The sequence below is a fragment of the Medicago truncatula genome, chromosome 1 (assembly GCF_003473485.1).
Source record: "Medicago truncatula cultivar Jemalong A17 chromosome 1, MtrunA17r5.0-ANR, whole genome shotgun sequence".
NCBI classification, from domain to species: Eukaryota; Viridiplantae; Streptophyta; class Magnoliopsida; order Fabales; family Fabaceae; genus Medicago; species Medicago truncatula.
In genome coordinates this window covers 56574868-56587538 of record NC_053042.1, presented here as the reverse complement: position 1 = coordinate 56587538, position 12671 = coordinate 56574868, and the positions used below count along the sequence as shown (strand labels likewise).

The 12671-nt window shown below is 30.6% G+C and overlaps 1 protein-coding gene across 4 annotated transcripts; it reads right to left on the bottom strand.

The window, feature by feature from the left end:
* Positions 1-1183: 1183 nt before the first annotated feature.
* Positions 1184-10117, bottom strand: LOC25485756 (signal peptide peptidase-like 5). Of its 4 annotated transcripts, none has more exons than XM_024773354.2 (14): positions 9409-10116; positions 9175-9333; positions 8676-8781; positions 8268-8390; positions 7677-7834; positions 7097-7276; positions 6052-6086; positions 5791-5947; positions 5166-5219; positions 4955-5047; positions 4537-4679; positions 2536-2606; positions 1567-1641; positions 1184-1468 (listed from the first exon to the last, which is right to left on the bottom strand). In XM_024773354.2, coding segments are annotated over exons 1-14 (1467 nt in total). In that variant the 5' UTR covers positions 9520-10116; the 3' UTR covers positions 1184-1466. The 4 variants fall into 4 exon arrangements, 2 of the variants coding, with proteins under 2 accessions (XP_024629122.1, XP_013470513.1); XM_013615059.3 differs by having other exon boundaries at positions 1558-1641; positions 9409-10114; XR_003007993.2 differs by having other exon boundaries at positions 1409-1468; positions 4541-4679; positions 9409-10117.
* Positions 10118-12671: the final 2554 nt, after the last annotated feature.

Sequence of the window (12671 nt, the reverse complement as noted above, 5' to 3'; positions counted from 1 at the left end):
TGCAAATATTTTCGGTCATTCCCTGAATTTGCAGGAAAAAAATCAGATTTGTGTTACTGTTTCTCTTTGTTACTACTTTGCTCTCTTCAATCTTCTTCGCTCCACTCTTTATTTTTCGATCCGAACCTTAAAAATCGACTGGTTCCGCTTCTCTCTCGAAAAGGTTGTTGCTGGATTTTTCAATGGTGAAGATTGTTGAGTTTTTGTGTGTTGAAGTTGACCTGTGATTAAGTTGTTGAAATTGATGTCTTAGATGAATTTGCAGGCGAAGGTTAGAAGAGCATCGTCTGCGTGAAGGAGGTGGTGAAAAGAGTAGGAGGAGAGAGTTTGGATTTTTCACCACCTCATTCACGCCGGCGATGCTCTTCTAAAAACTCTTAAATTTTTCAATGATTTTTTTTGTACAAGTTTAGAACATTACAAAATATTCGTTTACTAAAATTTAGAATTTTTTAACATGAAATAAATTAAATATGAATTTTTTTAAAAGACAAAAGTTCAAAATAAAAGTAACAAAAATCTGGACGTCGAAATAAAATTTTGAGATACTTTTGGTAAATGAACTTTTCGTAATGTTCTTAACACTTATGCAAAAAATTGTTGAAAATCTAAAAGCATAACTAAACAAATTTAGATTTAGTAGGGACTAAAACTGAGTGCATAATTTTTTTATATAGACTAAAAGCACTATTAAAATTAAGTAAGGACTAAACTTAAAAGGTCCCAATTTTATAGGGACCAAAAACATGTCATTTACCACATGACAGCCATGTCACTTGAAATGTCTATGTGGCATGTCTAGGTCAGCATTCTGTTAGCCTAATCAACACAGTTTTTCGGAAAACACCCTTAATAGGTCATTCAAAAACCAAAATTTGTTAAAAAAAATTTTAAAAATGGCCTATTAGGGGTGTTTTTCAGGATTTTTTATTTTATTTTATGAGGATGCAAATCAAACCGAAAATTTTATAGGGGCGAAAACCGGAAATAACATATATTACTATAGTGAAAAGCACTATTAACCCAAATTTAAATAGGGATCAATGTTTTTTAGCCAAAAACAATCAGTTCAATGGGTTATAATACTCCGAGAGAAACAATGGTAAACTTAAAAACATTTTATTTTCCTTCTTTCTCGCAAAAATTACGAAGCATTTATCTGAAATGAGAGTACGAAGAGACAAAGAAAGAAAGTTAATTTTCATTGATTAATTATTATTAATTACAAGAGATATTCATGAAAGCCCAAGAATGGAGTAACCTGTACACCTGGTAATTTTCCCATACCCATTGAATAATTCACATGTCATTAAGTTTTATATCGATGTATCTTTGATCATTTTCCCAGTTTCATTGAACAACGTGATGATTCAAACTTTTGTAGGCTCGCTAGATGAACTTGAGTCTGCATTACAATTCCAAAGAGACTTCATCTCACCTCTAATGCATCCCAATATCACAGTGACTCCTGTTCAATTTAATTTGATAGCAATTCAATATTAGACAAGCTAACTAATGAGAATCACAGTATCTAATCTAAAATGCAAAATTAGTTACCTAGCGTACATGGAACAAGGTAGAGTAGGGCAGGTTGTCCATGACCATTCATCATATATAATCCCAAATATGTTAAAAAGAGGCCTGATACAAGAAACATACAATCTTTCATAACCTCAAAATGCATCAACTTTTGTAAATAGTACAAGTAAGTATAAATTATTGACCAATTAAATAGAAAATCTAGAATTTCAAAAACAAGTGTCCTGAATATAATCATTAGTTTTAATGCTTAAGCAAGTCATGAATAATGAACACATGATAAACATCAAGCAAATTTGTTTCATACTTAAGCATGGGGTTATTGCATTAGCATAAAATTGTTAGCAACTCTAACCAACAAATGTTTAATAAATGTCATTAAATCCCATCATCGAATGTACAAGAGGTAAAAATAAAAGTGCGCATTTGATATAGAACTTACAAAATCATTTGATATTTATTTTTCTAATTAGTTGACAACATTATCAATATTAATAATTTATTTTTTAACTAGCTATTTAATATCTTTAAAACACATGCATACACGTATTTAGTGAGAATAAAAGTTTGTGTATGATATAGACAACACATAATCATTTGAAATTTACCTTTTTAATTAGTTGACAACATTATTAATACTCCCTCCGGTCCTAAATATAAGTAAATTTGACTTTTTAGGTTCATTCAATTAATGATGTATGTGGACCATATTCATTCAATTAATGATGTATGTGGTCCATAATATGGTCCACATACATCATTAATTGAATGAATCTAAAAAACTAAATTTGCTTATATTTAAGACCGGATGAAATATTAATATTACCTTATTAACTAGTGTATCTTTAAGATAATCATTAATAGAACTTCAATAAAAATATTAAACACTATTAGTTCAAAGAGTAGTAGTGTCCATGAGTTTTTATTGTTTTCCTTTAATACAGATACACACGAATGAAGAAAAAAATAGTGTATTACAACTACAAAAGCACTTACCAAAGCCATAGCCAATTACCAGCCAAATAAAATATCCTTCAAATACCCCCTTCTTATTATCTTTGTCGAATCTGAGAGACCATCAAAAGCCATAACAAATACATTAAAAACAAAACATCTTCTATAAGGCACATTGAGAGAGAAAAAAAACATAGATATTGTTGGACATTAGAATAACTAAGGTGTTTATAAGTGGTGTAGAGTTGAATCCATTGGTTATAGTTTTTATTTTATTTTTTATCATGGTCCTCCATACTTAAGAATGGAAACTAATACACTGTCATATCACATTGTATTTGAACATATGCAATAACTCAGTTGGTATATTAGACATGTCCATGATCTAAAACAAACTATAATTTCAACTAAGATTTGAGACTCAACAACAATTAGAAAAAGGAAGGGATGGTGTATACAGCCAAGCAGACTGGCCTCGTTAAAAACAACCCCTAAAAAGGAAGGAAAAAAAAAAAGACTACCACCGAGGCTACAAACAAGTAAAATTAAGAAGATTCTTGTTTTGACCATGGACCTACATATGTTGGATCAATATAAACTAAGGTGATTATAAAAGGTGGAGTTTTTAGTCCATTGGTCTGATGCTCTGGAGTCTGGACCATGGACCTCCACACTTTAGAACACAAATCAATACACAACCAAACCACATTCAAATAAGACATGTGTAATGATCCAAAAAATATTAAAAAGATATTTTATCACATGTAATCATCATGCTTATGCAAGAATATCAATCCAAACGACAACAAGCTAGCAAGTTCAAAAATAATTAAATATATTTCCAACTTGTTGTTAAATATATGTGATCCATGTTGATCACAAACAAATAACTAAATAACTAAAAAATTGTAACGAGGAAGAAAATTGTGTTAGAGATCCGAGAATACAAGCAAATAGAAGGGGAAGTAGACCGAGACCAAATAACTAAAAAATGGAAGCAATGGATGTGATATATACATGTGAGAAAAAAAACATATTGTTGGCATGTGTGTGAAAAAATTATTGTGTATTTCTTCTCCGTCATTTATGAACTCCCTTTTTACTTTCACAATCGTTCTTATTCCATAGTTCTCCATTTTAGTGGTTAATATTATTCCTACTAGATACATTAGAAGTCAAATAAAATAGTAGTTTTGTTCCATTTTAATTAAACCTTATAAGATACTTCTATAGGTAACTATAGGAAGAGGTAGATAAAAATTTGATGGATGAGTCAGGTCATAAGAGGTATAGGAAGACTTAGGAAAATTATAAGAGTAATTATTATAAAAGATTTAGAGGTTAATGAGTTGAATCCAACTACGATTTATGATAGAACTTTATAGTGTAATTTGATTCATGTAACCGATACCACCTGATGAGATTGTTGTTGTTGTAAGATATAACTTATATAGGCAACTCTATTTGGAAAACTCTATTTGGAAGTCCAAAACCTCCTAAATATGCAAGTCTTTTTTTAACATATGTATTGTCTTGGACTTTTATGTGACTTAGTGCAGGTTATCCAACCTTACAATTTTCTCAAGTAATGTATGTAAAGAAAAAAATATGGAGAAAATAAAAGTTGTAAATGGAATTGTTATGCAAAATGGGGTAATAGAATAAATTTGAAAGTATAGTGAAAGGACGATCCTTAGTATAAAAAACTTAATATAAGAATGATCCTCAACTATAAAGGCAATATACTTATTTTTTGGTCTAAGGTTGATAAGTCCAAAACGTTTCTTGTGTTACTAAAAATATTGTATGAAGTGAGGAGGGCAAGACTTCTTAGGCAACATCGTATGTTTTACTATCTGGTGCGATGGAATCTACGGTGCGAGATTTCACCATATTTACTAAAAATATTTTTGAAATGATGGATGCACAATATCATTAAGAATTTGAATTGAATTTTATTTTATTCAAATCTATTTGTGTAAGTTTTCAATCAAGTTTACATATTTTCTGCATAAGATGTTGACTAAATAAGGAATGCAATACCTACGAGTAAAGGAGACAAGCAAACCAGGAAATAGAATATCTCCAAATCCAATCATGTCATAGCCACCCCAAGGATCAGAAGGACGTGGAAATCTCAAAAGCATGGGAATTGCTTCACCACCTGCTTTGTCACCACGAGCAACCTAGATAACAAAACGTTAAACTACATATACCATTTTTCTTTGGTGTAACAAATAACTTTTATTAGAGAGAGGAGGCACAAAGAAAATCTAGAAAGAAACATGAAAATGTAGATATTTATAGCAAGATGAAAAACAAATATCAAATTAAAAAAAGTTAAAAAAAGAAAGCAAAAAAAATAAAAAATTGGTTACGCTATAGTTTGAGAACTCAGGTCCAAAATGTAAATAAACAATCCTGGTAAAAAGAACAAAACAAATAAAAAAGTAAGACTTACTGTAATCATAACACTCTTCTGGAATATCACCGGGGATATGAATACCCAAAAGATGTCATATACAAATGCGCAACAAAGGAGTACAGTTGCGACCTAAGACATCAAATGCACATGAAAATGATAAAAAAAAAAAAAAAAATTATAACTAATGTTAGAAAAAAAAACAAATACGAAATCAAAATTATTAACAGAAAAAATGTCAATCATCTACCTTAATATTAGGCAAACGAGCTAATTGCAACACTGTTATCATTAAACATATACCCTGTAAAGAATAAAATCGTATTTCAAGTGAATTATGTCAAATAAAATCAAATAGATTCAATAAATATCTCTATCATGAGTGAGTTGTAAAAATCATTATTGAGACAACAAAAACCATTTTTCAATGCGTTGTTGTAGAAAGTTTGTTATGGAATCAAGCAACGTATAAAGTTTGTCAATGACAATACACAATCACAAGAAACTTTGTTGGAAAAAATGCACTATATGTGTTTGTGCATACGTCAACATGTTCATTTTTAAGTATGTAGACAAGAGGGTGAAATGTATAAAAAAGAAAATCAATGAAAGTATGAAGTCATCAACAAAGTTAAACCTACGACTAAAAATCAGTGCAACTTTTGCCTTTGTTTTTGAAAAGAAAAAAAATCATGGATTTGTTTTGTTTCATCAATTAGAGTCGGTTAATGACATGTTTAAAGAAAACAAATTAAATCTCATACAATTATCAATATGAGTAATATATTCCAAAGTTTGTCTCTTTGTCTTAAAGTTTTAGTGCATAAATTGCAATGATAATAGAAATTGTATTGGTACTAGAAACTTCCACTTACAAGAACATCTTGGCCAAACCATGAAAATGATTCTCGTCGAGTAGCAGCCCATATTATCGCAAATGCCACAGAGAATAGCAACACCACCAGTGAGAAAATAGAAATCTCTCCAAACATAGGTAAATTCACAGTCTTCTGACCAAAATTGGGACGTTTGCTGCTCATAAATTTGAAAAACAAATGAAAAGTTAACAAGCACACAATATGAAAAAAGAACAAATATTTTACTTTTTATGAGAAGAAATAAGACATATGTTATACCTTAAAGTGAGAGTTACAATACAATTATGCATCCCCTTGAAATGAAAAAAAAAATGCTTTAGTTAATGAAAAAGGAGTTAAGCAATTATGAAAAAACTAAAACCCAAATTAATTGAATTGACTAATTTCATATGATACATTTTTTATAGTAAAGAAAAATCTATCCAACAAAAAAAAGGAGAAATAGAGTCAGAGGCAAACAAATATTCTCGAAAGAAAAAAAAAAACGTATACAACTATAAACAGACTCAAGAACATAGTGAAGTTTCTCATTCCCTATGTATGGAAAACAATAATTCCCATGCAACTAGAATGAAAAAATAATCAGATTTGTATAATATAAGTAAACTTGGAAGGGTTGATTGTCTGCCTGAAAGTTTGGTTGATCTCTAAGGGCCATGTTCAAACTTGAGGAAGAGAATAATCCAAAACTTTTTCGCTTTCTATTAATCTTGAATGTCTCTCACCATTGTCATTCTCATCAATCAGAGATGACAAATATTTGTGTACAATGATTTGTTTGTTGTATTTGGAGCCATTTGTCTAGTTGTATCGTTTAAGAGAGCTTAGCTATTTAATTTGCAAGATTGAACAATTATACGAATAACTTTCCTCATGTTTGTAGTTTAATTGGTGAGAGAGTAATTAGTTTATGATATCCTATTTTCATCCGCAAGGTGATGGTATAAATATTTATTTGTGCTCTTAAAGTCTTTCAAGACCCAAGAACATATTCTCAAACATACACCAATAGTTTTGAAATCCAACAGAATCGATGTAATATAATTTGAATGGTGTATGTCTCTATGTTTATTGATTTAGAATTATACACTTATAGTTTTTATCGTTACATCAATTTGATCATAGACAATGATAAGGAATCAATACCTTGAGCAAACCATGAAATACATACACATATACACGTATACATATAAACATGCACACACTCACACAAATATATATATATATATATATATATAGACCCCCGCGCGCGCACACATGTGTGTGTGTGGGGGATAAAATCAATGAAATAAAGCTACCTTACCTCAACACCACCAATGCAGAAAAGTACAATCAATATCCAGATAAACCAAGATGACATGAAGAAAAATAATAGCACAAGAAACGTAGAAGCCGTAATGACAAAGATGATAGCCCCCTTTGTATCTATGTTAACAATTTCGTTTTCAGAATCATTTGTCACTCTTTCAGCAGTGGAAGATCCCTAAAATAAAAAAGAAACACACATATATAAACTAACATCCTTTAAGATTCAGTAGTAAAATAACTAAATAAACTTGCAATCATTAAACTAGGTGAACACAAGATGAGAATAAGACTTGCTTGGTGAATAATAACTCTAGTATAAGACCTAATAGTTAGCTGATTGCAATGATTGATGTCTAATCATATAGAAGGTAGTCAAAGATGAAAGGAAAGGCATAGTAGCATTCATGATGAGGTAATTCATTGATTATAAATTTCCAATTTAAGCATCGTTAAAACACTAGTTAAATGAAAGTGTAACTTTACATCATGATATACCAAATGATTTAAAAGTCACTCCATAACATATTTAAGAAACTATCATAAACTAGTACAAATATAAGGTTACATGAAAAAACCTTGGGAGATAATTCATTATAGCGTTCATCAAGCTGATCACGAGCAGTTAAGTCTGACCATAACGAAGCACATATAACTGTTCCGACAGACATCAACCACAAACATCCAACAGAGAAATCTATAGTTGGACGAGTTGGAGCATATAGTAGAACTTCCACTGAAATGGGCAATTCAAAATCAACCAATTGTAAATCTCGTGCAAAAAGGAATCTAATAGAAATATATGTTTCATCAACCACACAAAGGACACATGCAATATAATGAACATGACTATTCCCTTTTCGTATGTGTGTGTGCGCTCGTGTGATTCCTCCTCATTCTTCAGCACATACGAATCAGAGACAAGAAAATAATATACTCGCTACAAGATACATGTCTCGACACAACTAGTTCAATTAACCACGTGCTCTCCCCCCCCCCCCCCCCCCCCCCCCTCTCTCTCTCTCATATTTCTTATCATGGTTAAAAGAATTATACATTCAACAACTAAATAATATACATTGAGACAACATAATAGATAAATAAGTGCATATGTATTTTTCAAATGGTATATAAATTCGAATAGAAGTTTCAGAAATTGAAATCCCAACCTTTTTTTCCAGACTTCAAAATTTTGTTGAGATTATCTATCACTTCCTCTGTTACTTCGACAACTGGAATTGAAATGTTTATTTTTTCTGTAGTATCCTTGGGGCAGTCCATCTCAACAAGCTCTGAGAGAAAATAAAAAACATTTAAAAAGAACATATATATAACAAGTCAAATTGCATGGAATGTAAGGTACTTTCCAATTAGCAAATAGAAATGCTAACAGATTTAGTTCTTCATTGATTAATATATTTTTTAACTATAACTTAACATGGAGAATTAATAGTTTGGAAGAAAACGAGGGCATGAAAATGAGGATAAATATGATTTGGTGCTGAGATGGACAATATAATATGCGAAATGAAATACGTTTGAGTGAAATGAATGGGATGTATGGGTGGGGAAGTTACTCTCATTTATCATCAACACAGCAGTAGCACCCACTGACTGTGATAATGTAGCTTTAGTTGTGTAGTCGCAGTTACCACGAACACAAACAGCAACTGATCCAGATAACTGCAGTGCAAAAAAAAAAGGGGTTAAATATGTTCTTAGTCCCTAAAACTATTTTAATATTTTGTTTTAGTTCCACTAAAAAATTTCTTTGGCTTTTAGTCCCTCTTAAGTTTTCCATCACCAATTTTGGTTAGAATATATAAGAATCTCACCCAAAAATTCATATTTAATTCATCCCTAGTTAAAAAAATAAATGTTTTCAAGAGATAATTTTATAATGTACTAAACATAATGTGTTGACTTAAAATCAAGGATCAAAAGTGGTGATAGATTTTTTTGTGGGAATAAAGGTGAAAGAATTTTTTTTATAGGAATTATTTAAATTTAAATAAAATAATGATGATAAAAGATGCAATGCACAGTAGATTTCGAAAAAATGAATAAGAAATGCACCTTGGAAGTTGAAGGAGAACAACAGTCAGCGGGAATGGAAGAAATGAGAGGAGATTTGAGAGATTGATCGGCAAGTTTAGGCAAAATAGAGCCAAATTTAGCGGTCATAGCGTTAAGCATGTCGCCTTCTTTGCCATCAACCCAATTCTTCACTTTAACCTGTAACAAATAAAAACAAATAGTTACATATCCTTCCTTAGAAATAAAATAAAATAAAATACAAGTAAGAATTACCAATTGCGTTTCGTGATTGCATGCGGCGTTGTTGTCATCGGCATTTGTTGTTGGGAACATGAAGAAGGAGAGAATAAGAATGTTTGCCACCAAGTGCGAAAACCACCGCATTATTATTATTAATTCAATTCAATTTGCTAGAGAGAGAAAATGATATATTAAACTGTGTTTGCGTTTGGATTCCTTTTCCCTCTCTCCCTCCTCTCCTCTCCACTCCAATGGGTTTGGAGATACAACCATGCCATTTGTTTGCTTTGCTCCCTCTCATCGCATCAACGCCAAATTTGTGGCTCCAACATACAACCTCACGTTCATTATTGAATTCTATTCTATTTCTACGAGACCATGGACCTTGAGATGCACGGGTGATTTAAATTTTACTAATTAAAAAAATTGAGTAAAATAAATTTCCAATCATTTGTGCAATTTTATTGAAAGAATAGAGTACAATAACTTTTTTCATGTTACAATTTTTTTGAGACAAAATAATAATCTAAAAGTATATCTTCCAGGAGTAAAATAATTAAAGTAATCCCCGTGAGCGCTACTTGACCCAAAAAAATAAATTAAAGTAATAATAAATATAATAACAATCCCTTTTATATACTACATATAAAAGGAACATATGTTTTAAACTGACTTTATCACTTTCGATTATATCATTAAATAAATTTATCCGTAAAAATGCTATATTGTTGGCATCGTTCAAAAATATATGTATTTATATATTTTTTCTATATTTTTCTGAGGTTTTCTATATTGTTGGGTTATTAAAAAAGATAAATATGATTTGGTACGGTATGAAAGTTTAAAATATTTATATCTATAGTTTCATTCCAAATCAAAATATTTTTAATCAAAACTTTATAAAAATTATTGTTTGTAATTTATACGCATTAACACAATAAAAAGTTGAGTCATAAGAACACAAAAACTATAGCAATAATTAATAGTAATAAGACTTCAACCATGCATGAATTAGACAAACCATTCCTAACACAAAGAAACACAGTATAAAAATCACAATAAGGAAACATAGATAAAAAACCAAACTTGTATCATACAACCAAAATTAAAATCGATTGAAGATAACAGCAATTTCTTGAAATTGACATGACGCTATAAGTATAACATATAAATTCTATGCACCGGCCCTTAAAAAAAGTGTTATAGATTGAATCCTTATGCAATACTAATATGAAATAAACAAACACAATAATAGAATACAATTCATATAATAATGATTTAATCGACATCGATTCCAATTGATGGAATTGTAAAAGTATAATCTATAATCATCGATATAAAATTAAAACTTATTTACATAAAAAAAAATAGATTAAGAAGAATTGCATATCTCAATTGGTAAGCTCAGAAATGATAATTGAACACATTTTTTTAAACACAATACAAACACCATGGGTATTTATGTCATTTCAACTTTAATTGGAAGTGCAATTTTGTCATTTTCTCTCTTCTTCCTCCTCCTTTCACCGCAGTTTCCCCTTTCTCTCTCTAATTGTTCTTCTTCTCTGGAACATCACCTTTCCTTCCTCACCAAAAGTTGAGGTTTGGTTCTACTATTTGTGACCGGCCATGTCTTAGTAAGTAGACATTAATGGAATTTATGGATGATTATTTCAGAAATAGAAAAGAATTAATCGTATGGCAATGAAAATTATGAGTTGCTCATTTAGTTGAAAGAACAATAAACATGGTGTAAGAGAGAAAAGTCTTGTGTTGAAGGAGAAAGAAGAAACAGAGAAATGGTAATAGATGTATTAAGCAACAGGGAAATGGTATACGGTTGAGATGGATCTAAGAATAATGTTAGAGGGTAGTGGTGCCGGAGCCGGGGAGAGGAAGCGGCGGTTGGTTGGTTGCTGGGTGGGTAGAAGATGACAGAGAAAGGATGCAACATGGATGGGAGGGAGAGAAGAGAGATAAAGAGAGAAAAAAAATTATACGTACTTCATATGTGGTGTTGTATTGTGTTTGAGATTGTGTGTTCAGTTATCATAACTACAAGATTAAAGAGAAGCAGAGAAGAAGAGAGAGCATATATAATTATAATATGACTAAATAGTCAATTACCCTATAAAATTGTAAGTTTCGTCAATTACCCTCCTAAAATTAATAAAATGTCAATTATCCCTCTCAAATTGCACAATGTTAATCAATTTACCCCCTCCGTCAAATTTTTCTGTTAGTCAACATGACGTTTTGCAAATACCCCCTGAAGTTTTACATTTATGTGCAAAATGCTCTCTGAATTTGAAAATTTATATATTTTTTTCTTATCCTTAACTCAAAGATATTAAAGACAAGCAATTAACAGTTAACTTTAATATTTTACATGACTCTTTTATTCTTAAAGGGGTTTGTTATTTTATTTTGTTTATGTTATGCCATTTGGTTGTTCAATTCTCCATAAATTATGACTTATTTAGATAGAGATACGCCAATTCACAACAAAGTAAGCTAGAGACACTCATTCCTAATGAATAATTAATTATAGCAGTTTCTTGAGATAAGTTTGAATAAAATTATTCTATCTTAAAAATTGAACGAAACATGCATTTTACTAAAGTAATATGAAGTTATTAATTATGCGTTATTTTAGAGGATATATTCTTATTTTAAGCTTAAATATTAAAGTTAACTGTTAATTGTTTGTCTTTAATATATTTTGAATCAAGATAAGAAAAAAAACATATAAATTTTTAAGTTTGGGGGCATTTTGCACATAAGTGCAAAACTTCAGGGGGGTATTTGCAAAACTTCATGTTCACTGACAGAAGAATTTGACGGATGGGGTAAATTGATTAACGTTGTGCAATTTCATAGGGGTAATTGACGTTTTGTTAATTTCAAGGGGGTAATTGACGAAACTTACAATTTCAGGGGGGTAATTGACTAATTGCTTGTCTTTAATATCTTTGAGTTAAGGATAAGAAAAAAACATATAAATTTTCAAGTTCGGGGGGCATTTTGCACATAAGTGTAAAACTTCAGGGGGTATTTGCAAAACGTCATGTTGACTAACAGAAAAATTTGACGGAGGGGGTAAATTGATTAACATTGTGCAATTTCAAGGGGGTAATTGACATTTTGTTAATTTTAAGGGGGTAATTGACGAAACTTACAATTTCAGGGGGGTAATTGACTATTTACTCATTATAATATTCTCACATGTGATGTACAATTATGTTACCTTAAGAGTTAAGTACCTAAGGGTCCGTTTGGTTCAAGAGTTTTGGAGG